Here is a 17,702-nt window from a genome sequence, read left to right on the forward strand (position 1 = left end):
TGAGATTAAAAAAATAAGAGAAATCCAACAAATATTTATTGAGTGCATACTACACATTAACACTGCTGTTACTCACAAAACTCACAAGTCAGTCATTGCTGTCATAGAGTGGGGGACAATCACAAAACACGAAATACCAGGAAGTAAAAGCAGTAAAAATAAAACAAGGTATTATGTGTTACAGAGGATAGGGAAAAGGGCTCTCAGAACATAAATTGAGAGTTAAGAGTAGGAAAATAGAAAAATATGAATTAAAATAGATGTTTATACCTTATAATGAATACAGCTATGATCTGTCATTCAAAAATAAACCTTAGAGGGCTGGGAATTTAGCTCAGTGGCACCGTACCTGCCTCGCAAGCACAAGGTCCTAAATTCTCCCCTGTACCGCAAAAAAAAAAAAAAAAGGCACAACTCAATGGTTTTTAGTATATTTACAGAGTTGTGCAAACACCAAAAAAAAAACCTTGGAGACCCCTAACAAATTGAGGTCTATACTTAAAAGTAGTTCACATTTTTAACTCAGAAAAATGTAAGTTTTCTTCAACAGAATGTTACTCTGGAACTTTCAATAAGCTAGTATAATGTATTATGTTTTCAATATTATACCTACAGATGGTGATATCATAGTGTCTAGGATCTAGACTAGTGTTTCTTAAACCTGTATTTACATGAATCACTGGGATTGTTAAAGTGCAGTCTGAAGTGTGGAGTGGGATCCTGAAATTCTGCACTTCCAACAAGTGCTCAATGCTAGTTCTTTGTTGTTGTTGTTTGTTTGTTTTTTGGGTTTTTTTGGGGGGGGACCGGGGATCAAATTCAGGTCCTTGTGCTTGTGCAGCAGGCAGCAAAACCGCTGAGCTAAATCCCCGGCCCTGCTAGTTCTTGACTATGATCTAAGCAATTCATGGCATACAACAGATGGTGTCCCGTTATAGGACACAAGTTTAAAATTAGAAACATTTTACCAGTAGTCCCAGGGTGTCCTTGTGAAAATAATACAGATAATATCAAAAATTTAGGGTCGAGGATTTAGCTCAGTGGTTCCGGCGCCTGCTTCGCAAGCGCAAGGTCCCGAGTTCGATCCCCGGTAAAAAAAAAAAAAAAAAAAAAAATTTAAATTGTGACGCCCTCACCAAATGGTTCTCCTTCCATTCCTGATAAGCCTTAAGTGCCTCACATAAATGCCCACTGGACCTTCAGATACCTGCCCTTGTAGGCTGAAGGGAGATTGGGAAATGAAGCAAAGCCTCTAATCGTAACAGGGAGGCATCTCAGTAATTTCTGAAACAACTGGGAGTGGGGAAGACAGACATACCAATGCCCTTACATGCTAGAGAAGTGAGATTAACATGACTTCCATCTTTTTAAAAATTTCAAACTGGCCGGGGATTTAGCTCAGTGGTTCCGCCGGCTGCCTCGAAAGCGCAAGAACCCGAGTTTGATGCCCGGTACCAAAAAAAAAAAAAAAAATTCAAACCACTGACAATTGCTAAAATGGGATTTGTTGCTCCCACACACCACAGCCTCCCTAGACAGAAGCCAAATCAAACAACCTGTTTTCCTCCCACAGTAATGTAGGCTTTGATTACATCATGCCTGGGATACTCCATCATGAAAACGCAATGCTGGCACCATCAGTACATGGGGGCGAGTTCGTCTAGGGCCCTCCTCAGCTCAGCATCAGTACCTCCCAGGGCGTTCCCTCCTGCCCTCGGCTCAACTCCCTCATCCTACTCCAACCCCAGGATAGGGGAGGGTGTAAGTCTTGACATTTAGCCCCTACTAAAGCGCGCGAGAAGCTGCAGCTCCCACCTTCCTTCTCCTTATAGCTTCCGTCTTCCTCAGTTACAGCGTGCACCGGGTCATGCTGCCAATGTCCTTGATCTCTGGGCAGTACAACACTTGGGGAAAGAAGAAGGGTTAGCGGCAGCTGGAAGATGCACCCTCACCCCAGCGTTCCACCGCAGTCACTCCCCGGCATCCTCCCAGGGCTGCCCCTCACCGTTGCTAGGCAGCGGACGCCGCAAGCGGCGAGCGGGCCTCAGGACTCGGTCCCAGAGCCGACGGACCGCAGGCCAACCCGCGCTTCTAGGTTCCGCCCCCTTCTCGCACTCCTCTTCATCATCTGCCTCTCTGTCGGCGTCGCGGCTTTCCTTAGCCGGGCTCCCCGCCTCTTCACGTTCGCGGTCAGCGCGAGCTTTTTCCTCCAGTCGTGACCACAGGTCTAGATCTAGAGCGACCTCCGTGACACCGCCACGAGGAAGAGGGGTAGGCGCTCGGCAGAAGGGACACGTGACGATGCGACGTAGACGCACCACGCGCGCTGCCCCGCCACCGTCTCCACGCACAGCCAGCTCGCTCAGGCAGGCTGTGCAGAGTGTGTGGCCGCAGCGGGTGCCCGCCGTGCCGGGTAGGCGGCGGGGGGCGCGGCCACCGAGGTTGAAGGGTAGGCAGCAGATGTTGCAGTCCAGCTCGTCCCTCTCTGGAAGAGAAGGTACCCTCACCAGGAGCTGCATCGTGCCCGCCGTAGCTAAGGCGGCCAACTTCGTGGACAGAACGAAAGGGCACTCCTGCGGCCCAGGTCCAGTCCTGGGGCCCGCCCCGCGGCCTCTTTCTCCTTTTAATAATGAGGCCCCGCCCTCGAGGCGTCACGAGATTGTCGGGCGGCTCCGGGTGGCGGCACGCAACGGGGCGGTGGAGGTGCGAGGCTGGAATGCTGGCGATGGCCGAGCAGGAGGCGGCCAGGCCATTCCAATACTTCCCTCGTCACATATCATTCAATGCCCCTTCCACGAACTCTTTCACTCCCAGCACAACGCCAGCACTCTTAAATAGTGCCATGTGCAAATCCTCAGGTCCCCAAATACCCCGGGCCCATTTGTCAGTTGCTCACACTCTTTCACAACCCCACGCAAACTTCCGTTCTGCCCACATTTTGATGGGCTCTTGGATGTTTGGATGCTGCCCAGCTCTCACAGTGCCCTTATTCACCTTATATGTGGACAACCCCCCCCCCCCGCCCCGCCCCGTGTTCTTGTAAAGCTGGCTTCCCAAGTTTTAGTCTCAAACTGTACAACTCTAGGGCCGGGGATTTAGCTCAGTGGTTCCGCCGCCTGCCCCTGCAAGCACAAGGACCCGAGTTCGATCCCCGGTACCAACCCCCCCCCCCCCACAAAAAACTGTACAACTCCAGCTGACACCTCAGCCAAAGGAGGGACCTCGATTTCAGTACTGTGGCCCCTAGGAATTCTGGGAATCTTCCTTCCGGAATATCTGGACACCTACACACTATGATGGCTCCAGCAAAGCAGCTTAGCATGACTTCTGACTCAAGGATCTGACTTACCCCACAGGTAAACAGGACGTAGTACTCACAACCCATATGCTCTCAAGGTGCGACACCCACACCCAGGTGAGCTTAACCCCCCTCTCCTGGAACCGCAGCCCAGGTTCTGTTGTGGAAGCTGGAGTACAGGTCCTAGCCTCTACGAGCAGTTGTGAGACTTTGAGCAAATTAATTTCTTTGGGCCTTGATTTCCTCATCTACAGAGTATGGACAATAATAGGATTGAAAGAGCCTGTGTATGTAAGGTGCTTAAAATAGTACCCGGTACACAGTAAAATACCAGGTAAGTATTAACTGGTACTATTATCCTGGGCTCCCAATTTATATTATGTTCACTTTAACGTCTCAGTATACAATATTTTCAACAGCCATCTTTTTTGGTTGAGACAAGATGGGCTTCTGTATATCCATGCATTTACTGGTTTATTGCAGTTTTTTAAAAAAACTAAATTGTTAATAAAATTTAATCTTTTTATTTTTTGAGACAGGGTCTTGCTATTTAGTTCAGGCTGGCTTTGAACTCACTATGTAGCTCAGGCTGGCCTTGAACTTGCAGCAATCCACCTGACTCAACCTCCCAAGTGCTGGGACTACAGGTTTGCGCCACCACGCCTGGCTAAACTTTAATCCTTTAAATAGATTTTATTATATAAATGTACCCAAATTGTTTGATAGCCAGGAGACCACTCTGAGCTTCAGATTTGTATATCCAGTAGCCTGCTGCATAGCTTTGTTCATCTTCCAGGATCCAAACTGATGATCTCCCTTCTAAACTGGGAGCAGTGTTTCCTACCTCTTCCTGGACTCAACTCCAGAAACCTAGTTGTTATCCTTGACACCTCCCTTCCCCTCACCTTCCCTTATCCACCCATCACCAAGCCTGTCATTTTGTTTCTTAAATATCTCTCTAATCCACCTACTTATTTTCATTTGCTGCCCACCACCTTAGTCCAAGTTGCCATCATCTCTTGCTTAGACCCCAGTGGCAGCCTCCTAAAAGTCTATTTGCAGGCACTCTGGCCTTCTTCAGGCCTTTCTGTGTTTGTTTCCAGAGATCTTTCCAAAGCTCAAACCTAGTCATGTCCTTCCACATGCTCCTTTTTCTCCTCTTTAAAGTCTATTGACATTTATAGCTGAATGGATGGACTTTGAGACTATACTCTTAAGTGAAATAAACCAGCCACACATGTTTAAATACAACATTGTTTCTCTGGTGTGAGAAATTGAACATGGAAATAAGGACTGAAATGTATAATGGATGTTGGGAAATGGGAAAAACGTGTTCAAATGTGAAGGGAAATAAGGGAGAAGGAAAGGACAAGAAAAAAAGTGAAAATAGGGGCCGGGGATTTAACTCAGTGGAACCCTGCCTGCCTGGCAAGTGCAAGGTCCTCCTGAGTTCAATCTCCGGTACCAGAAAAAAAAAATTGAAAATAGAAGGGAAAAAAGGAAATAGCTTTAGTACATGGGGGGGTGGGGGTGTTGGGGGGGGGGGAATGGGATAAAATAAAATAATATTTAATTTAAAAAATAAAGTCTATTGATGTGATAGTTGAACGGTCCCCAGTTCCTTTGTAATGTCACTTTGTTGCTTCTCCCATTAAGAATTAGTGTCTATTTCTCTGTCCCTTGTGTCTGGGCTGGCTTTGTAACTAGCCTTGACCAACAGAATGTGGCAGAAATCTGGAGCCTAGTTCTTTGAAGGCCTTGCAGCTTCTGCCTTTGTCCCCTTGGAATGCTGCCCTGAGGCCACCATATAAGTAGGATTAGACCATTGGAGAATTAGGCCATATGGAGAATAGAGGTGCTTGGGCCGGGGATTTAGCTCAGTGGTTTTGCCCCCTGCTGCGCAAGTGGGCAAGGACCTGAGTTCAATCCCCGGTCCCAAAAAAAAAACAAAAAAAAACGAATAGAGGTGTTCTAGCCAATAGCCAGAGCTAACTACCGGACATACTAGTGAGACCTTGGGTGTTCTTGTTCAGCCAGCCTGCCAGCTGGATGCAGCTGTGTGATAGAGGTGAAAACAGCAACCAATCCACAGAATCATGAAAAAAAATTTTTTTTAAAGCTGCTTGACTTTACTAGATCTTGGGATGATGTTTTGTGTGTCAATAGATAACTGACAGAGGCTGTCCTGCTGTCCTTTAGATAAAGATAATATCCTAAAGTCTGTATGCTAACAGCTCTGTGTGTTCTGACTCATCTATGCCTCAGATTTTATCTCTTCTTTAGACACTCTGGAGACCTTTGCCTTATTATGGTTTGGATCTTAAATGTCCCCCAAAGCCTCATGTGTTGAAGGCCTGGTCCCCAACTGATGGCCTCATCTGGAGGTGGTGGAACCTTTAGGAGGTGGAGCCTAATGGAAGGACATTAGATCATTGGGGGTGTACCCTTGAGATACCAGTCCTGTCCTCTTTCTGCTTCTTGGCCACCATGAATTAAGTGGTTTCTTCTACCATACTGTGCTGCCTCACCACAGGCCCAAAAGCAACATGGCCAAGTGACCATGGACTGAAACTTCTGAAACTACAAGCCAAAATAAACCATACCTCTTTTTAAATTGCTTATCACAGGTATTTTGTCAAAGTAGAAAGCTAACACAGCTTCCCTTCACAAGGCCTTCACATATGCTATTCCCCTAACTCTTGCTTTCATGATTAACACCTACTCATCTTTCTGCTGTCAGCACAACCTCATCATGTCAAATACTCATTACAGACACTAAGACAAGGTACTTTCCTCTGGACATCAGAAACTGAAGTTTGTATTTGACTTGTGGTCATGTGACTATCTCTCCCATCAGTAAACTGCACAGAGGTTGTTCTGAGGCTGGTTTTGTTCACCATTGTATCACTGTGCCATATCATAAGACTCAATAAACAAATACTTGATAAACTCATGAATGAGGTGGGTGAGAAATATGGCAAATGGATATATACAAAGGAAGTGTGATAACACAGGAAGTTTAAAAGGGCTTCTAGACTGCTTTGAAGGTGTCTAAAAGTTTTTTTAAATGTTAAACAATGGGAGAGGCAGCACTGTAAGAAGTGCATAACCCTTCAAGAGGACATTAAAGGAGGATAATATTTTGAATTAATAATTTTTTGTATGTTTGTTGCAGAAGAACTAATCATGGTTTAGTCATACATTTTACTTCTTTGTTTCCTCCACAGTCTTCCAAAATGAGTGGGAGATGATTGGGCAGATGTAAGTATTCATAAGTTTATCCTGTTGGTTGCTCATCCAGTAAATGGCAGGCTGCTGGTTTTTCTCTTTTGGAACTTAGTTTTACTCTGTGCTCCCACCTTCAAGATCAAGGCAGGATGAGGAGGAGTAGAAGGGAGATGGTAAGGGCTGGGGATTTAGCTCAGTGGTTTCACCACCTGCCTTGAAAGGGCAAGGTCCCGAGTTCGATCCCCAGTACCAGAAAAAAAAAAAAGAGATGGTAAAATTGTATTTAAAGAAGGCAGAGCTCATCCTCTCTTCCTTGTGATCTTTGAAGGTCATAACTTTCCACCCACCCCAGGAAATCAGAGTCCTTTGGGGAAAAAAAAAATAGGGGCAGTATCTGACATCCCAATTTGATTTTGTTTTTCTGTGACCTACATACCCTCTGATCTTTTACTGATTTTTCTTTCTCCTTCTAAAATTGTAATTCCTTTCCCTCTCTCTCTGTATCCCTTCTGCCAGAGACAGGTCTGAACTTTCCCTCTGTTGCCAAATTGGAAATCCTCAACCTCAGAACAGCCTCTCCCAGCCATGAGAAAACTACTCAAATAGTTGTTTGGTGTGCATGTATCAGGGTAGAGGAAAGGAATACAAAACAGGGAAGAAGTATGGTTAATATACCTTCAAAAACAAAAAGGCCAGGGCCTGGGATTTAGCTCAGTGGTTTCGCTACCTGCTGTGCAAACGCAAGGACCCAAGTTCAATCCCCAGTACCAAATAAATAAATAAAAACAAAAAGACAAAGAGTATCAGCTGGGTCTTTCATAGATTGAGCAGGAAAACTAGAAAGCTAGATCACTAGGTTCTAAAGAAGGTTCTAAAGAAGACCCAGTCCTGGGAATACTTGGTGTCTAAGTCCTTGAGAACAGTGACCAAGTGCCCTATTCCTGAGTCACTGAGGTGAATGGAGAGAAAAACTAGTGCAGAGCTTTCTAATGACCCAGGATAAGAACGCCAGTATGTGAGACAGGGACTATAGTCTCTCAGTCCCCTGCAATTTCAGATATCATAGGATCAAGCCGAGATTTTATTTACAGTTCCCTGGGAAGGCTTACAGTAGAAGAGGAGCCATCATTATTGCTTTAGGGTTATTGTCAGATGGAAGACTGCAGTCCTCCACCTCCAGGTAGGAAGTCCAGCTTGAGGCTCAAAAGTTTGTCCTCAGACCTTGATTGGTCAGCCCCATGTCTCTGCTGGTAACCAAATGACTCCCTAATTTCTGCAAAGCACCACCCAACTTTGTTCTAAGGCCACCCTGGCCACTTTTGCCAGCCCATGCTATACATTTGCTATCAAATTTCCCTCTGCCTAGGTTGGTGCTGTATCACTGTATTCCCCACCCCTACTTCCTCTCTGTAAGAACAAGGTATTAAACTAGTTCTAGATTTAAGTCCTCCTCTACCCCCAGGTTGGGAGGTGGAGGCACAGATCTAGTTTCCCCAAAATTATGTACTTCTTGCCAGGACCAGCCTGTCTCCTTTTTATCCAATAATGTAAAGACCCATTTCGTTTGTCCCAGATGACATTACAACTCACTTATTAGGTTCTTATCCCATCACAGTTCAAGGGCCATTCTTGAGGCACTAAGCATTTTTCTTATATCTGGTGGGATTTTTCTGGGCCTCTGCAATAGGGAGAAGAGAGCAAGGAGCAAGACCAAAAGGCAGAGAGGGGACGGCCCATAGCTCATGCCCAGGATTAGCAAGAAGGCCTACAAGGACGTAGCCGGGGGCAGGTGGACTACTTTCTCTCCCAAGGCCCTCTGCGGAAGGATATGGCTTTGTTCATGCACAGCGCTACTCAAAGCTGGGACTCTAGTGAGCGGGGACACCCTGGCTCCAGCCGCTGTGTCGAAGGATGACGTGGGAGTATTTGGGAGGTGGTTCTCCGACGGGTGCAGCGACTTGTGCTGGGTGTCTGTGCCCCACGACCGACTATTTCTTGGAATGTGATTTGTTCCCCAGGAGCCCGTCTATCTCCATCACCATTTGCGGCGTCAGCTGGCTCAATACCTAGAGCAGGAAAGGTGGTGGACAGAACAGGCCCTACTGAGTCACTGAGAAAGGCCTGGAGTTCGACGGCCCAGGGGAGCACCACAGTTAGGGGTGGAAAGAAAGAATCGCAGATGTGCTTACTGCCTGGCCTTGTGGCCTGGGCCTTTCTCAGGCAAAGAAAGGACTCTGTCAAGGCTGACTTCAAGGCCATCCTGAGACAGCACAGCATTTACACCTGGGGAAGGGGGCAGGGATGGGCTTTACCTCTGAGTCCCCAGCTTACCTGTAGGGCGCCCAAGTGTTCCATCAGCTGCTCTGCACTTGACACCCCCAGCAAGACCGAGCTGACACCCTCACTGCGGAGACACCATGCTGGAACCGGAAGAGGGAAGAAAGAAAAGGGGAAAAAATAAAAAGAACTCATGGGGAGCAGTGAGCACACAGACCTCAGAAGTATCTCTGAAGAACAGAGTTCTCTCCAGGGACAGTCTTGGATAGGTTTGGGAAGTCTCGAAGTGAGACAGGACCTTTGAAGTGTCCAGAACTAGCAGTGTCTCACCAATAGCAAGCTGGGCTACAGTGCATCCTAGCTGGTGGGTGATGGGGAGAAGGTCCATGACTTTGGCTTGTTGCTTCTTGCCATCTTCACTCTGCACTTTATCCTTGAGCCACTGGTAGCCCTGGATGTCAAGGAGAATCAGCAAAAGGCCCAGCTTCCACCACCACACACAGCAGTCCATATAGCCTGGCCCTGCCATCTTGAGACCCCAGATCTCACCTTGATGGTGGCCCTGCAGGTATCTGGAACTTGCCCATCATACTTGCTAGTAATGAGGCCACAGGCCAGAGGAGACCAAGTGACTGAGCCAACTCCTAAGACAAAAAGGAGTAGATGTGGGAAAGGGACCGAGGCCATGGAGGAGATGGGGGGTAAGGTAGGGATGAGGATCTGCACACCAATCTTGTGGTAGAGTTCAGGCAGCTGCAACTCCATCTTCTCCCTCTGAAACAAGTGGTGCTCTGCTTGTTCACACACAGGAGGAATTAGATTGAACTGTCTAGCCATGGAGTAGGCCTCCTAGGTTGGGGTGGGGAGGAGACTAGAGTTAGAGCATTCTTTGCATTTTCTTCCTTCTCCCCTCCCCCAGTGTGGTGGGGTTTGGGGTGGCCATGTAAAAAGTGGGAGCCAGTGTGGGATGGGGGAGTGGGGTCATATATTCACATACTCACCATGATTTCTGCAGCCCCCCATTGGGATGTCCCCCAGTATAGGGCCAGGCCCTGGTTGATGACATAGGTCATGGCTCGAACAATCTCTAGGCACACAGGAGAGGGACAGCCTCACTGCCAGACCTCAGGCATTTAAGACTCCAGATCTGCAGGCTTCAGCCCACCCTGCCAAGACCCTAGGCATCTTTGTGCAGCCAGAGAGGTTTAGATCTGTTCTTTGCCTCTCTCCCTAAATCCTGGGGTCTAAGCCTCTGCTGTGGAGCTTGGGAGGCCTTCGGGGTGGGGCTGGCTTCCTGCTGAGGGTTTGAGGAAATGCCCAGTTTTGAAGGGCTGTCAGGTTTGGGGGTGCTGCTTTTACCCTCCATAGGACTGTTAGGGTCTGAGCAACTGGCAAAGACTATGTCCACGTATCCCAACTGGAGACGATCCAGGGATCCTCGTAAGCCTGAAAGTGGGAGTGGAGAGAGGAAGGTGAGAAACTCCAAAGTTTCAATTTACTAAGAATTCAAACTTTGGGCCGAGGATTTAGCTCAGTGGTTTCGCTGCCTGCTGCACAAGTACAAGGACCAGAGTTTGATTCCCGGTACCAAAAAAAAAAAAAAAAAAATTCAAGCTTTACTCTCTTGGGATGGCCACCAAAATTCTCCAATTCAGAGCTTCAGAAAATGTTGCCCACTCCCCTGGCTTCCATGCCTAGCCATTCAGGTTTTACCCCCTAAATCTCACCTTCAATGATGTGTTTTCGGCTTAAGCCTCGCTCAGTTTCTGCCCTGAAGGAAGAGATAAGTCAAAGATGAGATGTGACAAAGATAGGGGACCAGGGCTGGCCTGGAGCCATGAGGAACTGAGATGCTAAGAATCCTCAAGGGCAACATCTGGGTCCCCTCTACAACCCACCCCCATCCCTACCCCATATACATTCACAATTGGTTGGTTGTACTGGGAATTGAACTCGGGGCCTTTGTGCTGAGCTACATCACTACTTCTCTTATTTTTTATTTTGAGAGAGTCTCACTAAATTTCCCAGGCTGGGCTCCTCCCACCTCAGCCTCCCAGAGTGTTGAGATTACAGGTGTGTGCCACCACACCCAGCTCACACACATTTTTGTGGGTCTTTTCAATTGTAATGGGGCAGACACTTACTGTCCTCCCCAAAAAATCTTGGTGGTGATAACATAGCTTGATCTCCTGGAAAAAGAGAAATGGGAGAACCAGCAACAAAAGGAATTTTGGGTGATTATATATTCAACAATCCCCCAAAAGTCTCACCTCCAACCTTTGTTCTTGAGAATGTTGCCTAGGGTCCTTTCAGCCCTGGAAGAAAGACATGCAAAGGCACTGACCTCTCCAAGGTAGATTCCCCACCCCCTCACTTTTTCTCTCTCGTAAAATAGAGCTAAAACTAGGCGCCCAAATGGGTTCTCAGCTCTACCTTGGACTAAATAAGAGGAGCTCGTGGAGCTGGGGTGTAGTCATATAGTTATCATTCACTCTTTTCTTTTTTTTCTCAGTACTGAAAGTTGAACTCAGGGCCTTTACACTGAGCTACATCCCTAGCCCTTTTTAAATTTTTTATTTTGAGACAGGATCTCACTAAGTTGCCCAGATTTGGGTTGAACTTTTGATCTTCTTGCCTCAGCTTCCCAGAGTGCTAGGATTACAGGCATGTACCACTACTTCCAGCTTCATTCATTCATTCAACAAATATCTGCTGTGCATCTACTTTGTACCAAGCCCTTTGGGTACTAAGGGACAAAATAGAATGGCCAGAGGACGGACTAGTGAAGACTGAGAAGACTGTCTTGTCTGGTTTCAACCATCTGGGTTGTTCCCCCCCTTCTCTGAGCCTCAGCAAAATCCCACCCGTCCTCCTAAACTCAGCTTGGATTCTAACCAATCCATAAAATGCTCTCTGCTTGCCACAGTCCTTATCAGCTTCCATAAAATTGGTTCAATTCTTGAGCATCATATTTGTAATTATGAGCTAACTTGTGACAAGTCTTACATTGTTATGAAGGACTAGTACTGAAATGTTTCCTATTGTTTAATCTTGTGTATCTCCTGTCTGTTTTGTTTGTTTAACCACTTAAAAGAGTATACCTCACCACCACCACCACCACCACCACCCTGACATTGGGGATTGAACCTAGGACTTTGTATATGCTAGGCAAGTATTCTACTATTGAGCTACATCCCCAGCCACTTTATTTTAAGACAGTGTCTCCCTAAATTACCCAGGCTGGCCTTGAACTTGGAATGCTCTTGCCTCAATCTCCCAAGTAGCTGGGATTGCAGGCATGTGGCATGCACCTGCACAGAATTTACTTTTTGAGACCATGTTGATTCTATCCCATAAGGAGTGTCTGTTCTGTACTCGGTTCTGTGGAGGTATTTGGAGAAGAGCAAGACAAATTCCATGAAAGGAGAAGTTCTGAATAAAGCAGAAAATATGGGTACATAACTCAGTATATAACTGTGTGTCAGCAGGCAGTATAAAGTGCTTTGGAAGTGTATGGGGCATGGTGACCAACATTGGGAAGTTAGGCAAAGGTTTCTTGGAGGAGCTGATATTGGGACCAAGTCTTGAAGATAAGCAGAACTGTTTGCCAGATAGAGAAGAGGTGGGGTCAGTCATCCTAGGTTTTGGCTACTCCCAGGAGGAAGTCATAGGTGTGTGGAATGGTATGGCATGTTTGAAAGTCCAGCTACGTAATCCTCAAATAGTTGTACATAACTGCTGCCCAGGGTATATTTTTGGTTTTATTTAATGTGACTGTATAGTATGCCTGTTGACCCCTAAACCAAAGAGGAACTGATTTTGGGATTACAACTCCCATAATACTTTAGGGACTCATAAATTGAAAGGTTGGACCTTAAGTGTTCCAAGAATTCCAAGGATTCTTTAGAGGGAAACAAGAATCCCTGATGTTCACTCAGCCCTCCAAATGTAACTTAGCTTTCACCCCAGTCCTTACTTTCCTGCTGCATACACTTCGGCGGTGTCAAACAGGTTTATACCATGCTCATAGGCTACTGTCAGCACATCCTCTGCTGTCTAGGGAGGTGAGAGAAAGAGTTGAACATCAACCATGGCCCCTCAGTTACCTTCCTCGATGCACTGTAACCCATGGCACCTCAGCCCTGATTCCCACATTCTTTCCCTTTCTTCCATCTTCCAACTTCAGATCTTTCCTTCCCCATGCTTGTTGTCCAAACCCCTTTCCAGGTCCAGTTTTCACTTTTCTTTTTTTTTTCTTGTACCGGGGATAGAACTTAGGGCCTTGTGCTTTTGAGGCAGTCATGGAGCAGCACCACTGAGCTAAATCCCCAGCCCCCATTTTTCATTTTTCTGATTCTTGACCCACCCCCACCCCACCCTATTTCTAGGACCCATCACTTATACCTCATCTGAGATCTGAGAACCAAATGTCACCCAGGTACCTGCAAGAGAAAAGCCAGGTACATGAGAACTGTGGGAGGCAGGCTGTGAAAGAATGCCCCCTTCCCTTAATTCCTAGTCTGACTCACCCAGGCCAAGACAGGATACCCGAAGACCAGACTTTCCTAGATTCCTGCAGGATACAGAAGCAGCAAAAAAGGTTGGAGTCTACATTAGGGACCTAGGTTATTGGCCCCCAATTCCTTTCCTTCCAGACTGAGAAGCCCCCAGGGTGTCTTAGTCCAAAGAAACTAGACCTAGTGAATCTACAGGATTGGGAGGTACTATCCCTGTAGCAGAGGCCCTAGAAATAGTGCTGGAAGAACAAGTTCCTGTGGAGCCACTGTCCAATGCCTCTCCTCCTATGACATTGAAGATGTTCTGTCTAGTTTGTCTTTCTTCTGACTGAGGTCATGTCTGCTCAAATCCTCTCTGGAATATATAGAATAGGGGGCTTTCAGGAGTGTGGTTGGCTGTGATGAGTGTGAGACGAGACCCTCCATCAGAGAGTGCCACACTAAAGGGTGACTGATACCAGAGTGGAAGAGTAAACGAAGTCAAGTTCAGGCATTCAAGACAAGCAAGGGTTGCTGGGTGGATGAGCCTCCAGCAAAGAAGAGCTGGGGGGAAGTGTGACAGGAAAGTCTTGCCCTCTCCACTGCCTCTTGTTGGCTTGTGAAGATAGTTTCTGAACGAGGGAGCCCTCTCCTCCTCCCAAGGGCCCCCACCCAAGTAGTCATCTCAGTTTCCTAATCAGGGCTGCCACATGGAGGGGATCAGATTCTTCACTTGACAAAGCCAGGTGCCCCTTTTCTTCCCCTGACTGAGAGTTCTGAGAGTCCCAGGCCTACAGATAAAGACAAATTTCCACCAATCCTCCCCACCCAGCCCATCCCTCTGCATGGGGATGAAACATATGGTCCATCGCATCTTCTCCCCGCTCCCACCCCGGAGAGGTCGCAGAAGACCGGGAGCTCAGATCAGGTAGGGGCAATATCTGGGTCAGGCGCCCTAGCAAGCCTGATCAAGAAGCCGTTTGCCTCTCTCCTCAGCCCAGGACGCCGACCCAAGGACACTCCATTGGGGCGCTGACTGGAATTTCCGCGCACACCGCCACCCTCCTATCAATGAGGGGGAAGCTCAGAGGCATCCCCTGGATCTGACAGGACTTGGTCAACCTTGGTAAACTTGATCCTATCATAGTAAGGGGGGGGGAGGGGATTGACAAGACCAAGAGAGGGACCAAGTTGGGAAGTGCCAGTGACAACTAGAATGAACGGGGACCTTTTTAGCGAAGTTTGAAGGGGTCTTGGCCATCCCAGGAAGCCTCAGGGGTCCCGAAAGAGGAGAGGATAGGCTGGCTGCCCGGCCACCCCATACCTGTATTTCATGCCAGTGCTTCGGCCCGTGCTTTCTCGGAGGGCCCCAGCAGGCGCCGGGGGTCGGGGAACCAACGCGGCTCGGCCCTTGGGGCCTGACCCTCCACCCCCCGGAGGGTTCCCGTGCCCCACGCCGGCTGGCCAGCCATTACCGCCACCCGGGCCGGGCCGGGGTCCGCACAGACGGTCCTCGCTGATCCGGCTGCGAAGGTTCTGCTCGGTGCACACGATAGACACTTGCATGCCGGCTGGCCAAGGGCGAGGAAGGGGGCTCCGAGGGGGCAGGGAAGCCTGAGGGCTGACACCCCGGGTCGTGGTGGGGAGATTCCCAGGAAAGCGGGAAGGCTGAGGAGGCTGCTTCGGGAGCCGCCAGACAGGCTCGGCCCGCGGGGGCGGGCTGCCGGAGGTCTCGAGCTTTGCAGAGGCGAGGGAGCAATACGAGGAGTGTCAGGGGCGGAGATATTCAGATACTAGGGGCACTGGTGCAAGGGGTAGGAGGGGGAAAGATGAGGGTAAGGGTTGAGGGCAGTTGTCAGAAGGTAGGGACCAGGGAGGAAGGGTGACGGGAGAGAGATGCCACTTCGGCCCGAACCGCAGTGGGACCAGCTGAGCTCCCAGCAGCGTATGCAGCTGGCCCAGCTCATCAACATGCAGGCACCGCCACTTCATTTACATAGAACTGACCGCCTCCCAGCCAAATCTGCGGCTCATCTGCATAAGCCCGGCCTGCCAAGGCTCCGCGGCTGGAATACAGGGCTCGTCGTAAGATGAGATCTGATCCCCAGAGCGTTGTTTCTCACACTGTGTCCGAGGCATGTCAGCCTTACCCCTGCCCAGTGGCTCTCAGTTGGAAGGGATTTTTATCCCCCGGGAAACGTAACAAAATTTGGAGACACTTTTAATGTTACAAAGCGGGGGGGGGGGGGGGTCATCGGCGGAAGAGGGATGTACTACACCTAGCAAGTGGCAGCAAGAGTTGCTGTTAAAATTCTACGAAACACAACAAATTATCCAGCTCAAAATGTCAACAGTGCAGCTTTTGAGAAACACATAAGCAAAACCCTTTGCAGACTTTGCAGGGCTGTGGCCAGCCTCAGATGAGCCGGAACTGGAAGGGCCCACTCAAACTGAAACGCTCAGGCTGCAGAGGATGACAAAAAGTTTATTCTGTAGTCTGTGCTTCTTGAAGCGTCATCTTGGGGATAAAACTGGAGAGCTGGACGGTTTGGGAATGAAGAGACTCCTGGGGGCAGAGTGCAGGAAGAGGCTTTAGGCTGTTGCCCTGGGGGAGGGTTTGGTGGAGGGGCTTGTAATATCCCCAGAGGCTGCAAGTTAGGGACAGCCCCAGGCAGTCACAAATTCTCCAGGCAGGTGAGGTAGTGTACTTCAGCCAGCTCGGGCAGAGAAGAAAGACAGAGAGCGGACATAGGAGTCTAGGCGGGAGCGGAAGAGCTCACTTTGCACAGTTTGGCCCAGAGGGCACAGAGGATTCTTTACCACCAGTTCCACGTACAGCTGTGGGGAGGAAGAGTGTAAGAACTGGGCTTTGCATACGTTCTTATTTTCAACTTAGTATGACCTGAGGACTATATGTATATATGAATGCACAAGGAACCAGGGCTGGGAGGCAAGCCTTCCCTTAGGAGAAATTGGTGGCAGGAGTTTTTAAGAACTTAAAGACCCCCACAAAAAGTCTGAGTTCAATAGAGATATAATTAGATATAATAAGGGGAGGAAATCTGAGGGTCTCCTTGGGTTCTGAATGTGGGTAAGAATCTGTGGTGGAAGCATCCCCTGGGCTGACACTAACCGCACTGTAGATGTGGTGCAGCACATCTCGGATGGGCCCCACGCCCAAGTCAGTATTCATGACAACCTTGATCCCAGTGGGCGTCTCGTAGTAATGGAGTTTGTAACGGCTAGTTTGGAAGGCCAGGAAGCCGTCCTTCCTGCAGAGATGTTAAAGATGGGTGTTAAAGATGGGAGTGTAATCTCTCTCAAAGAAACATTTCTGATCCCCTCAAGGTCAACTTCCTTTTCATATAAACAGTTTGTAGGAGCCTGGGGAAGTAAAGAAACCTCCCTTTAAAAAAAATTTTTCTTTTAGACAGGGTCTTGGCACTATAGTTTAGGCTGGCCTTGAACTTACTATGCAGCAAGGCTGGCCTGAACTCGCAGCAATCCTCCTGCTTCGGCCTCCTGAGTGCTGGGATCATAGGCATGCACCACCTGCCCGGCTAAGAAACCTCCCATATTTACCTCTCAACTTGGCCTTGGCCCTCAACGTCTTTACTTTCACATTTACTACTGCTACTCCTGCCAGCTTCAGTGCTCTCGCTCTGGAGTGGGCCTCTCCCCTCCCCTTTCTAGGGGCCAAAGTCCTTTCCACTCTAGAAAGGACCCCCCCCCCCAAATTCCCAAGGCTATCCCTCCTTCTCTCAACATCTCCTCTGACGCAGCGGCCGTCGTACATGTCTAGCGGGGACATCTTGCTGACAAATGAGCGGATAGAGAAGAGCATCCCGTACATCAGCTTGAACTCCTGGAAGGAGAGGGACAGTTAGGTCTCGGTTGTTGAGGGAGACAGAGTAGGGAATAGTAATAAGACGAAATTTAGACAAGGGTGGGCTGGGGCATAGTGTTTGGAGATGCGAGGTCACCAGAATTGCAAGGGGCCCTCTTGTCACCTCCTCCTTGGGGATCCCTGCTTGCTTCTTGCGGTGCCATTCGCTGTAGTGCAGACACACTCCATTCCGGTCAAATAGGTACAGGTTGTGGACAGTCATCTGCAGGACAGAGAATGTGAGCCTCGCTCCAAGACCGCCCTCACTTCGCAGGCGCGGGTTCTTGGCCCCAGATCCCTCCAACCAGGTGGGCACCTCACCCCTGGACTCACCGGAATTACTCCTATCGCAGGAGACGAGCTACTTCCGGTTTCCGAGCAGTCCCGCCCCGCTGAGTCTTCAAATTGCTACAGTAGGGCAGTAACACCACCCTTTTGTCAGACTCCGCCTCTCTCCCTCAACCAATCCGTGGCTGCCGGAGCCGCGCAAGCGCGCCCAGGCTCCCAGTCTGGAGAA

At 48.7% G+C, this 17,702-nt stretch overlaps 3 protein-coding genes across 5 annotated transcripts; all 3 read right to left on the reverse strand.

Annotated features, from left to right (window-relative positions):
* Positions 1-14: 14 nt before the first annotated feature.
* On the reverse strand, positions 15-2,610 carry Rnf227 (ring finger protein 227). Its single transcript, XM_004857588.4, has 2 exons — positions 2,006-2,610; positions 15-1,904 (listed from the first exon to the last, which is right to left on the reverse strand). The coding sequence occupies exons 1-2, from the start codon at positions 2,517-2,519 to the stop codon at positions 1,849-1,851; spliced, it is 570 nt and encodes a 189-aa protein (XP_004857645.2). The 5' UTR covers positions 2,520-2,610; the 3' UTR covers positions 15-1,848.
* A 4,979-nt stretch (positions 2,611-7,589) lies between these two features.
* Kcnab3 (potassium voltage-gated channel subfamily A regulatory beta subunit 3) lies at positions 7,590-15,511 on the reverse strand. Of its 2 annotated transcripts, XM_004857461.4 has the most exons (14): positions 14,624-15,511; positions 13,333-13,376; positions 13,208-13,245; positions 12,780-12,859; positions 11,074-11,118; positions 10,948-10,992; positions 10,531-10,574; positions 10,163-10,249; positions 9,805-9,890; positions 9,532-9,652; positions 9,353-9,447; positions 9,134-9,254; positions 8,858-8,946; positions 7,590-8,592 (listed from the first exon to the last, which is right to left on the reverse strand). In XM_004857461.4, the coding sequence occupies exons 1-14, from the start codon at positions 14,863-14,865 to the stop codon at positions 8,515-8,517; spliced, it is 1,215 nt and encodes a 404-aa protein (XP_004857518.1). In that variant the 5' UTR covers positions 14,866-15,511; the 3' UTR covers positions 7,590-8,514. The 2 variants fall into 2 exon arrangements, with proteins under 2 accessions (XP_004857518.1, XP_012932369.1); XM_013076915.3 differs by lacking the exon at positions 11,074-11,118.
* Positions 15,512-15,768: 257 nt separating this feature from the next.
* On the reverse strand, positions 15,769-17,702 carry Trappc1 (trafficking protein particle complex subunit 1). 2 transcript variants are annotated; one of them, XM_004857470.4, is made up of 5 exons: positions 17,519-17,702; positions 17,310-17,408; positions 17,094-17,164; positions 16,433-16,571; positions 15,769-16,137 (listed from the first exon to the last, which is right to left on the reverse strand). In XM_004857470.4, exons 2-5 carry the CDS (start codon positions 17,406-17,408, stop codon positions 16,009-16,011), a joined length of 438 nt encoding a protein of 145 aa, XP_004857527.1. In that variant the 5' UTR covers positions 17,519-17,702; the 3' UTR covers positions 15,769-16,008. The 2 variants fall into 2 exon arrangements, with proteins under 2 accessions (XP_004857527.1, XP_021093780.1); XM_021238121.2 differs by lacking the exon at positions 17,519-17,702 and having other exon boundaries at positions 15,769-15,865; positions 17,310-17,512.

The sequence above is a fragment of the Heterocephalus glaber genome, unplaced genomic scaffold (genome assembly GCF_053883595.1).
Source record: "Heterocephalus glaber isolate CG9 unplaced genomic scaffold, H.glaber_assembly_v1.0 deba00001564, whole genome shotgun sequence".
Taxonomy (NCBI): domain Eukaryota; kingdom Metazoa; phylum Chordata; class Mammalia; order Rodentia; family Bathyergidae; genus Heterocephalus; species Heterocephalus glaber.

What these genes read in the sequence shown, in the direction of transcription:
- Rnf227 (XM_004857588.4), bottom strand. Translation starts at nt 2,519, where the DNA reads ATGCAGCTCCTGGTGAGGGTACCTTCTCTTCCAGAGAGGGACGAGCTG. An exon ending in GCGTCCGCTGCCTAGCAACG is followed by an intron (nt 1,905 to 2,005) that starts GTGAGGGGCAGC and finishes TCTTTCCCCAAG; the next exon opens with TGTTGTACTGCCCAGAGATC.
- Trappc1 (XM_004857470.4), bottom strand. Translation starts at nt 17,408, where the DNA reads ATGACTGTCCACAACCTGTACCTATTTGACCGGAATGGAGTGTGTCTG. An exon ending in CAGGGATCCCCAAGGAGGAG is followed by an intron (nt 17,165 to 17,309) that starts GTGACAAGAGGG and finishes CTCTCCTTCCAG; the next exon opens with GAGTTCAAGCTGATGTACGG. An exon ending in AAGATGTCCCCGCTAGACAT is followed by an intron (nt 16,572 to 17,093) that starts GTACGACGGCCG and finishes ACATCTCTGCAG; the next exon opens with GAAGGACGGCTTCCTGGCCT.
- Kcnab3 (XM_004857461.4), bottom strand. Translation starts at nt 14,865, where the DNA reads ATGCAAGTGTCTATCGTGTGCACCGAGCAGAACCTTCGCAGCCGGATC. An exon ending in TGAACTCTACCACAAGATTG is followed by an intron (nt 9,448 to 9,531) that starts GTGTGCAGATCC and finishes TTTTTGTCTTAG; the next exon opens with GAGTTGGCTCAGTCACTTGG. An exon ending in AACACTTGGGCGCCCTACAG is followed by an intron (nt 8,593 to 8,857) that starts GTAAGCTGGGGA and finishes TTCCTGCTCTAG; the next exon opens with GTATTGAGCCAGCTGACGCC.